General features: G+C 40.3%; 1 protein-coding gene across 5 annotated transcripts in view; it reads right to left on the reverse strand.

Annotated features, from left to right (window-relative positions):
- The window catches only part of LOC146512611 (adenosine kinase-like), a 123956-nt gene that overhangs the window by 26059 nt on the left and 82372 nt on the right, over positions 1-15525 (reverse strand). For all 5 annotated transcript variants that reach the window (XM_085169806.1, XM_085169805.1, XM_085169807.1 and 2 more), the window contains one exon: positions 12614-12784. In XM_085169806.1, the coding sequence (XP_085025932.1) occupies positions 12614-12784 (171 nt within the window). The remainder of the gene's footprint in view (positions 1-12613; positions 12785-15525) is intronic.

Raw genomic sequence — 15525 nt, forward strand, 5'->3', positions numbered from 1 at the left:
CTCTTAAAATTTACAAGATAGTCTGTCTCCTTGGAAGGAAAATAGAAAGAAACTCTAATAAAGATGCTAGGTTGTAAAATTCCTACACTGTACATGCCATTGTGCTTTGGGTGTTTCTAAAGAGAATGTTTCTCATTGTGTAAATATTGCTCAGTGCTGGGGAAAAAAAAGTTATCAGAAAGAAATGCTATAAACCAGACCCTCCAAGTCTTAAACAATGGATGGACATTGTGGGGGAAAGGATGATTTTCTCCCTAAAGTATAAGGGAGACACCTTTATCGCCTGTATGTCAGCCTTGGGACAATATTCTGAGAATATCATTTGTAACGATGTTTGCAGTATCCCACCTGTTTTGTGTTGTTTTAGAAAAATAACAACTTTTCATTTAGCACGTATATATATATATATATATATATATATATATATATATATATGGCTTAACACTTGCACATTATTTCATCACCTAAAACTGTTTTCTATTATCTTTGTTTTTTACTTAGACATATCTTGAAGGACAGTTGTTAAAAAACACGACTCACAGAAACACCTGTCAAAACTGATTTTTTTTCCCCATCTGCTGTCTACAAGATTAGTATGAAGACAGCTAAGACTCAAATAAACATATGCACCACAGCACCTTATGCTTTTTTATTGACAAATTTGGCCAAACTGACAAAGACTAGCTGATTTTTTTACTCCTTGTTTTACTTTACACTGGTGTAATACATATTTTTCTAAAAGAAATATTGTGAAATATGTCTCTCAACAAGTTATGTAGTTTTCTGAGATTTTGCTGGTGTACCCATCAACATAGGTTGGAGTTGACAACCGTGCTTAGAAATTCGACTTCTTTTTCTTTCTGGTTTTTGGAAATTAAGCTGACAAAGTTCTGCTAAAGAACAATACAGGGTAAAATTATCATCACTGGTGGCATGATAATAAGCCAATTTATCTGACATTTCTTGCGAATAAAATAGCCTGAATAAAGGAAATAACCAAAAATCATTGAGCTGAGTTATTTTTTTTAAACCTAATAGCAAGTGCACGGTTAGACTGAAGCTTTCATGTGTCCAATTTCAGCAGTGCCCTCGCCTGTCAGTGCATTATACACCTCTAGCAACAGCATCTGCTCCCGTCTTTCTTGGTCTACCTACAAGGGCAGGAGAGCGGTAGTAAGCCTATGGGAATGGAAACAGCACCTACAGCACAGGTCCAAAGGTTAAACAATCAGAAACATGTGCACTACATAAATATCTTCTCTGATAGCAATCACACCACGGGAAAGAAGGGTTTGCATAAGGAGCTCCGAACATAGGATGTAACCTTAGATAGAGCAGGAGGGACCAGATGGGCATTCAGTGCATCTGCTGGGGCTAATGGAAGCAGTGGCAGCAGCAGTGGTAGCTTTGTGCTGGTGGGAGTTAGTTATCAGCCTGATGGCCTTATCAGCGCTGAGGGCCTCTATCACACATCTCACCTCTGGACTCAAACAAGGGGTCAGTACACAACGTCAGACTACCAGAAACCGGTTATCTCTCGAGGAAGTGGATGAAGAAAAAACAGTGGATGAAGTGTTTTAGCTCAGGAAGAGCAGCTATTAAACAACTGTTTTGGTCCTTGTGAGTCTCAAACAACTCAAATTACAGCACAATTTTTTTTCTGTCCTCTTTTTGTTTTTTTTCCTCTTTACTGGACCATAGGTTGTCTTGATACTGATCTCTCTGTCTCCTCTAGCTTTCTCTAGCGAATTATTCCAGATGTTTTGGATCTGTATCTTTTTACTACATAATTTTTAGTGTGTTTTGCTGTCTTGCTCTCTCCTCTGCATTCATGTATATCCTATATTAGTGTTGCCTCGTATTTTTTCTTTGTCCTTGCAGGCCTCTATACTGGGGAGGATGCTGTTTTTCTTTGGTTCTGCTTCTCTGATAATGCTAAAACTCATAGATCACCATATTCTTCTACATACTTCTGGCGTGCTCATCACTGGTCCCTACTGTAAATTTAATATGGTGCTCTAAACTTTACATATTTCTACACTAACTTTGTAATACTGTGCTATGTAAAAAAAAAAAAATATATATATATATATATATTTTAAATAAATAAAGATTCATCTCCGTGCTTACAATGATCTTGGCTCAATAGATATGATGTCTCTTTGACTCTAAAGGTGAGCCAGCAAATTAAATCAGCACCTCCATTCTTGCCTCTATAATGTGAAATCTGCTAACCCAACTCGCTTTTGTCTTCCTAAGTAAAGTTTTTCTTTTGCTCCAGTAACTTTTATTGGTGTACGTTTGTTTGCTCAAGGTCCACTTGATTGAATTTTTCAGGACTTGCAATTTCCACACTTAGAGGATTACCGTTTCATACGCATATAAAAGCAACCGAATTTTAATCTTGATTCCTGTTCTTTGGGCACCTTTTTCAGGGTCAATACATCAATTTATCTTACAATTTAAGCGATAGAAATAATATGCTTGGGCAAAACTGCGAGTTAGGAATTGTTTAGCATTCGTGGAGTTTAAGTTCCCTCTAATTAAATACCTGCTGCCGAAGGCCTTGAAAGCCTATTTTTTAAATCAGTGACGTGATTCTACATGAAGACATAATAATGCTGTTCATTTCATGAGATATTAAGGTATTTGTGCTTTACCTTCGTGCCTCTGCTTTATTATTCCAACTTAAAACAGAATGTGTGTGAGATTTTTTTTTATGTGGCAAGAATGTAACAACATAAGAATCTGATGAAAACACACTTGCGTATTTCTTGGAAATATGACTTGGTTGCCTACTGAATTCTACTGAATAGATTTTTCTTTGACTTTCTTTATTGTTTACATCTGCTTTATAAAAAAAACGGAACTTATGCAAAATGTAAATACAAACCTTACATTTAACTGACAGCAATACAAAGATAACACCAAATGATTTTACTATTTCTTCTTTTCATAATTCAGAAGGAAGTTTAGTTTAACACCTGAACCGTCTTGCTCGTCTCACCCCAACTGAGCCTGGTTCTGCCAGAGGTTTCTTCCTCTTAAAGGGGAGTTTTTCCTTCCCACTGTTGCCAAGTCCTTAATCATAGGGGATAATCTGACTGTTGGGGTTTTCTCTATATTATTGCAGGGTCTTTACTTAACAATATAAAGTGCCTTGAGGTCACTGACTGGCACTACATTAATAAAACTGCAAAAATACCTAAGATGTCATTTAGACTTGTCTTGACTAACTGGACCTAGTCCTGAGAATCTTCAGTGACATGAAATTATACCTGAAATCTGCTATGATAGACCTCATGCTTGACTTGGACTAAATCTGTCTTGGTATTAATTCTCAGTAAGGTTCTGCAATCAACTGGTGCAGCATAAACTTGAGGCTTGATTTGGACTTTTGTCTTGCTGAAATAACCAAAGATGTCATCTGAATGGTTACAAATGTTGCTCAAAAACCTCAAAACCTACTTCTTGGTCCCTGCTAACTGCTTTTATTATGTTGGAAATTTGCTATCATGTTTGTGCAACCCAGTATGGTTATCCTGGTGTTTTTCCTCTTGCATATTTCATAGTTTTGCCGCTGTCTTATTCTGTGGAAATTTCACTTCAAATAATGACCTTTGAATGGTGGTTATGTTGAATGGTGATTTTTCTGTCTGGATAAATGACTTTTTGTTGAAATGTGTTTTAGGAAAAACTTTTGATGAGGTTGAGACCAACTTCCTTTCAGTCCATCAATTTTTCGCAGCTTATTATCCAGTAAATTCAACAGACATTTGGTTGCAGGCGGTGCAGACAAAGGTCAAGAAAGCAAACAGCTTTTTTTTTCCCCCTGCAGTGAGCTGTTGAGAACAGTGACCATACCCTCCTGTGTATAATAAACATGCGAGCATTTGGCCTGCTCTATTTACCTCCTAATGAGAAACAAAGATCTGCTCTTGAGGGACTTGCATGCCTCAGACAATGAAAAACCCAGGGAGGAAAAAAACCTCTCAAAATAATTCAAACCATTTGTGCGCACAGGGGACATGAGATCTTTGAATAAACTGGCCATAGAAAAACTGAGACGATATTCAATATGGTATCTGTCAATGTGGCCATATTCCAGATCATAATCTGCACGGCAGGCAGGGCCCCCTTGAACAATAAGGCTACATGTATGCACAGATCCCATGTGATACGTGTTGCAGGGAAAGCAAATGAACCACATGGCTCATCTAGAAGGAAATACTTTGCACGTTGCATGACGACTGTAAATTAGAGAAAACAATCCTTTCATTCACTTCAAGTGGAAACAAATGGACGCTTTCGTTTCTAAAATAAGCTCACAGGTTCATTGTCGATGGAACAACTAATTAATTTGGTAGTACGGGTGAGTAGATTACGCTCGTTGATTCTGCCTTTGTCAGTTTCTTATCCAGAGAATAGGGGAGTCCTCCAAACGACACTGGAAACCATGACAGTATAGTCTGGACTGTGGGAATACAATCATGAGTAGACAAAGGCAAGTCCTCCCGCCAACTCTGTGGATAAGAGGATTGGAGATGGCGGGGAGGGGGGGCGAAGCAACCAGCCAAACTCCAAGCAGCAGTGATATGGGAGGAGGACGGGCATCGGGATTGTAAGGGCATCTGGGAAGCCCGCCGGTGTTCGAAGTTCTGTGAGTCGCTCTAGCAACAAGCTGATATCCTGCACTCTCTCCTGCTGCGACAGAAATATACTCACCTCAGCACTAGCAGTACGTGGGCACTATTGATCTGCTCCCAGCGCAATATCTCCTCTTACATCCATAATTATTCTCCTTCAGAGAACTCCAATGTGTGCCCTGGCTGCCCGACTGGCTGGCTGGCGGGCTTTCTATCTGCCCCCTTGTTAAAGATGCTCTATGGTCTCACATTTCACATTGCACTGCCAACGACCCCCCTCTTAACCCCGGCATTTTCAAATATTTCATGGTTCAGTCCCAGGGTTGGGGAAGGCGGCTACGGCACGGCACAATTACAGTGGTTAGTCGGACTCCTCTGGTGGAGCCATGCTGGCTCCTAAAGTACCATGACTCGCAACAGACAGCCAGGAAAAACAGAGGAATGTCAGTGAGACCATTCTTCTTCTTCCCCTGCGCCGAATAGCTCTCTCTGCCTGCGCACACACAGGACGACTGATGGCTTAACAGCAGCAACACTTTCTGTGATTGAGTAAAGTAGTTCCCCACCTCTTCGTCTTACAAATGAAAAGTTAGTTAGCAAACAGTAAAAGACACCTTTGCTCTTGGTTTTCAACTTCACCCTCAGTGCATAAATATTTGTGAATAACTGACATTAGCGATTCATTCTGCTCACTTTGCAATCAAATGGGTTAGAAATGTTTTTATATCTAACGGATAAACATCTGAAATGCTCATCAGTTCATTTTTTCGTGCTTTCATGCTGTTGAACTGGATGACTGTATTCAGGCAGATTGCCTAATGATGATCTAATCCAGAGGTTCCCGGTGTAAAGTTGGCTATACACCTCATGCACGCCTTTGCTGCGGTGTTTGTTATACCACTGGGATTTAAGCTCCAGTTATACTTTTGCCATTTACTTTCGGGCTATTCCATTCAGTTTACGTTCTTTTAACTTCTTTTTTCCCCTTTTTTATTTCGTTCCGTTCATTCCAGAGGACGGTGGATCAATATGATGTAAAATTCCAAAAAAATAGAGCCATGCTTGAATTATTTATGTAGTTAGAGACACCTTTACAGAGGTGGAAGTCAACTTTGCAGTTTTTAACAATCTACATTATAAGATGCAGATAGAGGTTTTAGGGTCTGATTACAAATGCCTAACCTTTAAGCCTGTGCACTTGGTCAAGGTTATTATCAGTTTGTTGCATGTAACAGGGAGTTTTGTCATGATCCCTGGTTTTGTGTTACAGTCTTGTTTAGTGACATTTTTGTAAAGCTTTAATTTTTGTTATAGGTCAGTCTTAGTTTCAGGAGTGTTTTTCCCTCAGTGTTTCCCGTCTTGAAAGTATCATTTGGTCCTCCTGTTTCAGCTCTCTTATGTTAAGTTAATTTATGTTTCTGCATTTTTCCAATTAGTTTTGGTTCTTAGTGCCTGTTTTATTTTGACAGTTTCTTGTCGCAAGTGTCTTGTTTCTAGTTGTACTTCCCCCATCTGCTTGACTGGCTTTGATTATTGTCACCTGTGTCGCGTTACGCTACTGTGTCCACATCTCCTAATTGCTCTCATGTGTATAAATAGTGCTGTCTTCCCCGCTGTCTCATCTTCTTTTAAACTCACTCCTTCTACTTATTCTCTTATTTTGGACTTTTCATCATCTGACATATAATATCAACTTTTATTCATTCAGTCTCTTGTGTCTACATTTGGGTCCTTATCTAGCAATTTATGACATTTCTAAAAAATGAAACATATCGACACACTTTTACATCTGGAGCCTCTCCCAGAGGACGAGAGACAGGTTACACCCTGGACTCCACAGAACACAAAGATTCTCCATTTTTGATGACATCCACAGCGATAATTGATCGAAAATCACCAGTTAACCTAACATGCATGTCTTTGGATGAGTATTATTTATCCTTTTGCTGTAAAAACTATTCGTGTGGGATTTGTGCCCTCTCAAGGCCATCAGTAGTTTAATCTGACAGAAAAAAGTTTGTGACGATGGCCTCAGAATGAGAATGTCAAATTTCACCCAATTTAACAACAAAAATGAACACATACTTTAAAAAAATAAATACATTTCAGCTTCCACAAAGAAATCAATCTTGTGTATAAATAGTTTTTTACTTTGTCATTTTTCGTTTTTCCCCAATAGCTGGATATTGCACAAAATAAATGATTTTTGAACAGTGGAAGCTTAAACTTTAAAATAAATAAAACCTCTCAAAATATGTGAAAAGATTTTTTTTCATCCATATCTGAAGCTACATTCGATATGAAAAAAAGTCAAGGATGTAGGTAGCTCATACACGAAGCACACATCTGGCTCCATAAGCAAAATACTGTGGCTGTAATTTAATGACTGAACTTCCAATAGGTCCAAAATTTGGTATGTGATATATATATATATATATATAAATATATATAATTATTATTTTTATTAAACAAAAGATCTACTTTAATCCGCTGTCAGTGTGAAATGAACATTTAGCGTTTACTGTAACCTGATGAAACATGAGACTCAGGAGGAAATGACTGATGCAATTAAAGCAAAGTACACACGACAATTAAGGAAATTCAACAGTGCCGACATTTACATATTTTTTTTAAATCCAAGAATGTTTAATGTGATTTCTTATCCCCAGCTGCATGTAATAGTGATTATAGTAGTGAGAGAAGAAGAAGAACAAGAAAACAATTGATTTCAATTGTCTTGGGTCTTGGGGAGGGCAGGTGTATGAAGTAGTATTCAGGGAAAAAAAAAGAGAAAAGAAATAAGTTAAAAGAGCAAAAATAAAAGCAAGGCAGCCTTTGCATTTAGCCAATCATCACAGCTAATGCGGCTATGACTCATCATACAACTCACTGACTGTACGTCACACTGAGGGTCAATGTACTCTGGCGCTGAACGAAAGGCATGTGACTCATCACAGAAATAGCACATTAAATTAAAATTCAGTTGTGAAAGACACAAAGGAGAGCGGCAGCTAATACTTCATGTCTTTTCCTCCAATGACACATTGTGATTGTTCCGCTTCGCCGGCTTTAGAGATGGTTCTGTGTTCATCCTCCCAGTTGGCCTGTGGGGCCTTGTGAATAAACACATAGAGGTTAATGTCTCATGTTCTCCCCCCACCACCACCACCCTCGTTCTCTGCAGACAGCTCTGACAGGAGAGGAGAGAGAAGAGCCTAAAAGGAAAGCTTGTTTCAGTAACACGCTAATCTGACTCTCGCATCTCTTTGTTTTAGGCAGTAGACGGCATATTTCCCCAAGCTACCGTTGAGAAGCACATCTCCGAGTTTGCTGTGGGTGAGCTGTCAAGGGGAAACTCTTTTCCTATTCTTTTTTTTTTCTTTTTCCTCTTTTTTGTGCAAAAAAAACACCCATCAATACCCTGAGGGCCCTTTAGTGAACTTGCCATCACCTACACATACTGACAGCAGAGAGCACGTACTTCCACAGTCCCGCATACGTCACTGAGGTGATAAACAGCCACGGGTCTCACCACAGAGATAAGGCTTCCAAGCAGTCTATCAAACAAACAAAGCCAGATGACGAATCTAGAGAGATGTTAAGAAATGACGCCGTATTGCCCATGTATCTCCTCTGCCACCCTTTTTTTTCCATTCACACATCGACAGACAGACACACACACACACACACACACACACACACACACTATATATATATATATATATACATATATATATATATATATATATATATATATATATATATATATATATATATATATATATATATATATATATATATATATATATAGACACACACACACACATACACACTTGTACATCTACTTTAGTCTGTCCTGGAAAAATCATTAGAGATCCCCTCTTCCACCCCATGCACACACAAATACGCACAATGCATGCAGATGGAGAAAAATAGGGCTGAGAGCCAAAAGACCTGAGGGACTTTTCATGACAATAACCTTCCGTGGAGTTGCTTGTATCCCTCCACCTAGATCACTGAGAGGTGCTGAAGGATGGATGGGAAAATAAGCAAGATAACCATACAAAATATTAGGCAAGGAACATTCGCACAAAGTACAGAGGAGGAAGAAATCCGTGTCATTTTGCTCTCATGGCCTGGAGAGATGGCAGGCTAAATGCTCTTTTAAAACAGCTTGAACATTGAAATGATGATGGCTCCTTTTGCCTCGGCGAAGCACATTAATACATAGCCGAACGCCATTTCCACTTTTGTTAAATGGCTCACCTATTGAGTATTCAATTACAATGGCTGTCTCTCGTTTGGAAGATGGGGCTGGGACCCATATAAATAAGCTCCCTCTGAGTGTGGAGGTGCAGAATGCATTGGACAGCAATGGAAAGCATGCGGAGCTCCTGTATGGGGGTGGTATATAATGTTAATGGCTGAGAAGTGAGGAGGTTGTTCGGTACTGGCTGTGGGGCAAAAAACTAAGCACATCATCTGCAGCACTGTTTTATTAAGGAAGCACATTTTTAAAACATTCTGACAGGGGAAAGAGAAGCCGAAGCACACGGACTGATCTAAATTGAGAAAGCCGTGAATCCTGGCTAAAAGAAATATCAGTCAGGGTGAATAATTCAGCCTTGATTAATCGTTCCATTTGTCTATGATATGCCTAAAATGCCACAATACAAATCCACCAGTAATGGTCCAATCCTCCCTCCCCCCCATTGTGTGGTTTATCTCTCATGCTCAAATAGCAAAAGCAAATTGTGGCTAATTTTATCGGCGAATCCACTGGCATGTGGTTTTTCCAGCGGTAATGATTCCCTCATTCGGGCCTAATTAACTGCGGCCATTAAATGGAGGGAAATGTAATGCCCTGGGTTCCATGTCAGGTAGTCAGAGGAGGACAGCACAGGAGGACTCAATTAGGCCGGTGCTGTTCCCAGGTTATCACACGACATGTTTGCCAATTAAGAGAAGTAGCGTCTGATGTCTATGTGCCTCTGCCGGCACCACCTCCGAGGTCCTGCCAACGCAGAAACCGCACTGCCCCCCTCCTCCTCCTCCTCCACATCCCCTCAGCAGTGAAGGAACAGACACTACACTATGCCCCAAAAAGGCAGTAATTACAGGATGGATGGGAGACTGTTATATAAGCACGAGGCTGCCGATAGAGCAGGCAGGGCCTGCTGATGCCAGGTTTAAAACAAGTACCAGCAGGATCGAGTTATAGCAGAATTACCCAGGGTAGACTCAAACGCAGACACATTTCAACATCAGAAGCTGGCAGGAGAGAAAAAACAAAACAAGAGAAGAAACAGAGGCTATTGACATGTTTTGAAGTCTGCCGTGTTGCAAAACTGTTTGGGAATTTAAAAATAATTAAACGTGAGTTGTGATCTGGCTGAAATAAGTTCCCAGTCGTGGAAAAATAAGGTGGCAATCAAAAACGATCTCGCTCAAATTTAGTACATGTCATTTTCAAAACATGAGATCTTACAGCTGCTTTAAACATTTTTTTCCCCAAGTGAGACTAGCTCTGTATCGTGACTCAGTAAGTGTGGGAGAGGAAGGCAGAGACAAGCAGACACATTAGCCTTCCCTTATGGCACATTCTGCAAGGCTATAGGAGTCAGCCTGCATGATCCTGACTGTCACTGACTTGTTATGAAAGCATCGCGGGCTGAGGGTTATCCATCACATTGGGGGGTGGAAGCTGGGGCGAGAGGACGGCCGGGGGGGCTGGAAGGGGCAAGCGTGGGCGAGGCGGCTCTGTTGCCTGTCACTCACCATGCGCCACTGCATGACCGGCAACCTTGTCTGGCTTGTGCACAATGGGAGGTCTGGGGCTCGACTGTATGAGCAGTCATTCCCCCCTCCCAGCAGCCAATACAGAGGTGAGGGGGTGGGGGAGCCAAAAGGAGTCAAAACACTCTGGACAGGCATTAGTCCTATACAGACCCTTGAAGACCTCACTGCTTGAGGCGGCTGAGCAGTTAATCAGCCCTCTGTTTTTTTTCACTGAAACTCTTATTTTGGTGTTCTTAACCAGGTTCAATTTCTGAAAGCGAGCCCTGACAGAGTCTCCGAAAGATAATCTACTTCAACAAACATACATTGCAATTATCCGGAGTCATTAAATCGTAATGACTGGAGGTGTGAGCAAACTTCTTAAACAAACAGTTACAGTACCACCCACTAGAAAATACATAACGCTTGCAAAATGTACAGCACGGTTTAAGGAGACAGAATCGTTCCTCACAGCAATTAGGAAGCAAGAGAGAGAGAGAGAGAGAGGTGCATATGTAAAAGGGAGGTCTTATGTTGGGAACGGAAAAGAGGGGAAAAAAGCTGAAGTCAGCAATGGCAATAAATCCTCAAATGCTGAGCAGTTCCTTCCAGCTCTGTCCCGGTCTGCAGACCCCATCTCTAACCTGAAGACAGGGCTCTGTTTAGTAACTTTAGCAGTGGGGAGGCAAGTTCAGCCCAGTGAACATCCACTCCACTTCCCCACTTCCCTCTGCTTTGTGCCCGCCCCCAAAGGTGCAGTTTGTCCTCAGAGTTAAGCTCGTCTGCTCTGTTAGAGGATACTTCCCAGCAGCAGCACACTCTGTGACCACAGCTTGACCTCAAATCACCTACTCGCTTCCACAAAGCGGAGAAAAATCGATAGATCAACTGGCATGGAATGGTGACGCAAGTGAGATGATTGATTAACGCGCTCGGTTTTATTCATCTCTTAATGGTGAGCGAGAAGTGAGACGCTAAATGGATACTGAGGAGAGCAATAAGTGGAATCAAAGGTCGGACACAGCCTTTTGATTTTACTTTAAACATGGCGACATATGAAGCACTCAGACAGGACGAACCCCCAACGAGAGAAAACACTCAGAAGTGCGACAAACAGGTGTTATAGTTCATTGAATAACACTAAACTGTTTAAGCGTGAAAAAAAAGGCTTAAGTAAATAAATGATTGATATCTCCACGCTTTCATATCTGAGTGTTTAAGAACAGTTTATGTATAATATCTATATCAAGAGTATTATACTTCAGTTTTTGTTCATTCAATGCTACTGTACTAAATCTGACACACGCTGTGTGTACAAATGGTGAGATAAAAAGGCTAAATGCGCAATGTTAGCGTGACGATACATAAAGTGGAATTGTTTGCACATTTTTATCAAATAAAAAACAAGAAATTGTTGCACAAGGTAAAATTATACATACAGGCTCAAATATATACCCCTACTAATATTTGGTTGAATGTTCCTTAGCAAGCTGAACCTCAACCAGATGCTTTTGCTGACCCTCAACAAGCTTCTGGCTTAATTCTGGCTAGATATTTCACTGCTCGAGTTCATCTAAATTGGTTGGTTTCTTGGTTTGGACCTAAGTTTTAAGCATAGTCCATAAATTTTCAATAGGGTTGAGGTCAAGGCGTGTGGAAGCCAATTCCAGATGGTTAATGTTAGCCTGCTTTATCCATTTCAGTTTGGGATCATTGTCCTTTTGGAAAATCTGATTGCCTTTAGCTGTTGATTTGAGGTCACATTGAAGGATTTGGAGGTAATCCAAGCTGTCATACATACTGTTACAATGGTGACCATATTAAACCTGGCTAAAGTTCCACCTTATGAGGTCAGCATTTATTCAGGTAACGTCTGTGAACCGAAATCTCAGGCTTCAGACTGCTCTACATACTCCCCAGTATGACGTCAAAGAGAAGAGGGATATCCTTACTATGGAAATCTCATTCAGGAACAGCAGCTGTGCACTTGTAAACCTGCTGTTCGCATCTCTTGTTTGCAAAGTGCAGCCAATCAAAAGAAAGGAAGAGGGAAAAGCAGCTAAATCAGCTTGTCTCAAAGCCAAATATAAGAATTTGTCAATTTCAATTGTAAAATTTACAAAAACAAATATACTAAGCTGGAAATATCTGTCCTAAAGAGGCTTGAATGCACATCTCGTTTCACTTACCGTCTCGTTGCCAAACAAGATGTCGACATAAGGCATAACCTTCATCAACGGCTCTTTAAAGAATTGGCTGATGAATGGTGCTGAGAGGTTCATGCAAAAAATTTTGTTCTTATCGGAAGCGTGTCTTGCCACCTTGACGATCGACTCCGGGGACACAGTGAGGAAAAAACCCTGAAACAAGAGAAAATATTTACTACATTATAATTTCGTGGGTTTGACTGACTTCAGCTAAATCAAACAAATTAATCTGTACAGTGCCTCCGTACAGGCAGAATTATCAGTGTTTTGACAACGGTACATAGGCCCAGAAATGACTGAACTGTAACGGGCTCCTGTGAACTGAAACACTTCCAACAGCTAATTTGTAGGTTTTGGATTCTGACGAGGTAGTTTTAGGGTGACATGGCTTGATAATCTTGAAATAACATAGCAGCCAAAGGGCAGGAAAAGGAAAAAAAGAAACTGCAGTGCTCAAACACTTATCTGAAATGGTTTCTTAGAACATAAGCGGACCAACAAAGAAGAGGAAAAAGGGCAGGAAAAAATCCATCCAGGACAAAGCCTGTGGCTGAGCTCCAAGGCTTGTACTGGAGGAAGCAACATGCACATATCCGATGATAGGGCGAACAAAAGTCTTGTCTGGACTCTCCTTACTTGGAAACAAGAGAGGCAGGCCCACTCATTGTGTGAATGAATACAAATCAGGTAAGAAAACACCTTTGTGTTTCAGGTGGAAACCTGAAGCGAGACTCTCCTGCAAGCCACACAAAAACACTCCTCCTTTGATACTGATCTTCTTAACCTTGTTTTTCAGCAACAAGCTGCTCTGTAAAACCACTGTGTCACAATAGGGGCAAAGGGGAGAAGGGGGGGGGCAAGTTTCAGCTCAGTGATACATTTAATCTTGCTGAAAAGCTTCCATTGTAGACTACAGTGCAGTTCTCATTAAAGCACTATGACATTTGCAGCAATAGAGGAGCGACCTCTATGAAAAAGAACAGGGTATAATACCAGTGAATAGAGGGTGACTGTGTAGTCAATCAAATGTACAAGGCATTACAATGCAGCTGTGCTGAGGTGAATTTTTTTTATTATGCATTCATGTGTCATTCTGCTCTCTGGCCAGACATTTTTGTTCCTCTGATGAGCTTGTACGTCCTGCGGGCGTTTTTCTCGGGGGAAAAAAGTCTTCAGGTTGAGGCTCAGGTCATCCTGTGGTTGCTGGGTCACAGTACCATCTGTCGAAGACTAAAAAGGTGTTTTCAATGGGTCTGCCGGCACAAAAATAACTCACTCTGGGCTAATGGCCCATCACTGACCCTGACATTTTTCTTTTGCGGTGTGCCAATGTGTCAGAGGAAGGGGAGATTGTTTTCTGACACAAATGGTCTTTTTTGGTAGTTGAAAATAAACTGTCATGGTTACCGTAATGTTAACGCTGATCAAAGGCCCGTGGCTCGATCAAATATCCCGAGGGGTGGTGAACTTTAAAAGCCAGCTTCTCTAATCACACACTGGCTCTGTGTAATTTACTTCTAACCTCAGTACCACTGCCAGTGCTATTGCATTAAACTGCTCAGAAATGCAGCAGATTAAGTGATGTTTGAGTGGATTATAAGCTTGAAATACTAAAAAAATAATTTATTCTTATTTAAACCTTCAAATCCATTTTGGTGCTTTGGATAAACTTCAACCTCAATGCATTATGTTAATTGTCTAATTAGCACGATATGTTTATTAATATGTTATTAATGCTATACAGTTTTACTAACAGACATCTGGTTAGGATGTTTCAGAGAAGAGATGTTTCACAGGCTATGAACAGCACCTCAGTATGTGAATGTAAACAAACACATAGGAGGAAGAATAGGTGACAGGGACACATCGAGAAGATGACAGCCAGGAGGAGAAAGAAGGCTTCACTAAAGGGTAAAGGGTGACTACTGGTATGAACTGGGTGTCTGCATAGCCATTTTTATTTCTAAGAAACAGCTATTAGTATACTAGTCTGGTAAAAAGTGTAATGTTTATTTTAATTATTTATTACTTTGGGTAACAGTATATATTACTGTTATATGCACACACAGGTAGATCCTAGGGTCCTTGCAGGTTCTGATCTGCCTAGCCATCACCTAGCAATGGGCAAAAATGACTCACTTTTTTTGCATTTCTGTAACTAAAACGTTCTAAAAACATATAATTTTTCATTTCAATGCAATAACATCTCATTCATACACACAAAAGCTGATATATACATACCTTGCAACCATTTAGCAATAGGCTAAAATGACCCCTTTTTATGATATTGCGGATATTGTAAACACCCCTTTGTTTTATGCATGGGCATGTAAAGCAATCCTTGTGAATTAAAAGCTCAATCTGTGGAGGCTTTATTTTCCACTCTTGACTACCAAACTCACTCTTCAAAGAGCTGTAGCATCCTTAATAATAATAATGGTAATCTTAAGCACGCAGATTTAGCTTGGAAGACAGTAGCCCCTCCCTCGTGCTGTTATTCAAACCTCCTATTCACGAGGGGCAGCCAATCAGAAGAAAGATGGCTTAAAGAGAGATTGGCTTTAACAAAGTTAAGCTGAGGATAAGTATAAGATAATTAAGGGTTATTTTAAACTATGGCTCTTAAAAGCTTCTCTAGCTCAAAAATAAGAACAAGTGGCTCTGAAAAGATCAGTCAGATAGAGAGTGAATGGAAAATACACCAGACCACCCTCCTGAAAAAAGGAATTAAATGATAGACACACAGACAGATAGATGATCTAACTCCGCTCCAAACTACAGGAACCCTGCAAAACAGTCCAACATAAACTATAATAAAGTAAAGCAAAGGAAAATAAAGAGTTTTTATGTAGTCTTTAACATCTGTCAAAAAACTCAGCTTTGAAGCACAAAAA

Source organism: Neolamprologus multifasciatus, chromosome 8 (assembly GCF_963576455.1).
Source record: "Neolamprologus multifasciatus chromosome 8, fNeoMul1.2, whole genome shotgun sequence".
Taxonomy (NCBI): domain Eukaryota; kingdom Metazoa; phylum Chordata; class Actinopteri; order Cichliformes; family Cichlidae; genus Neolamprologus; species Neolamprologus multifasciatus.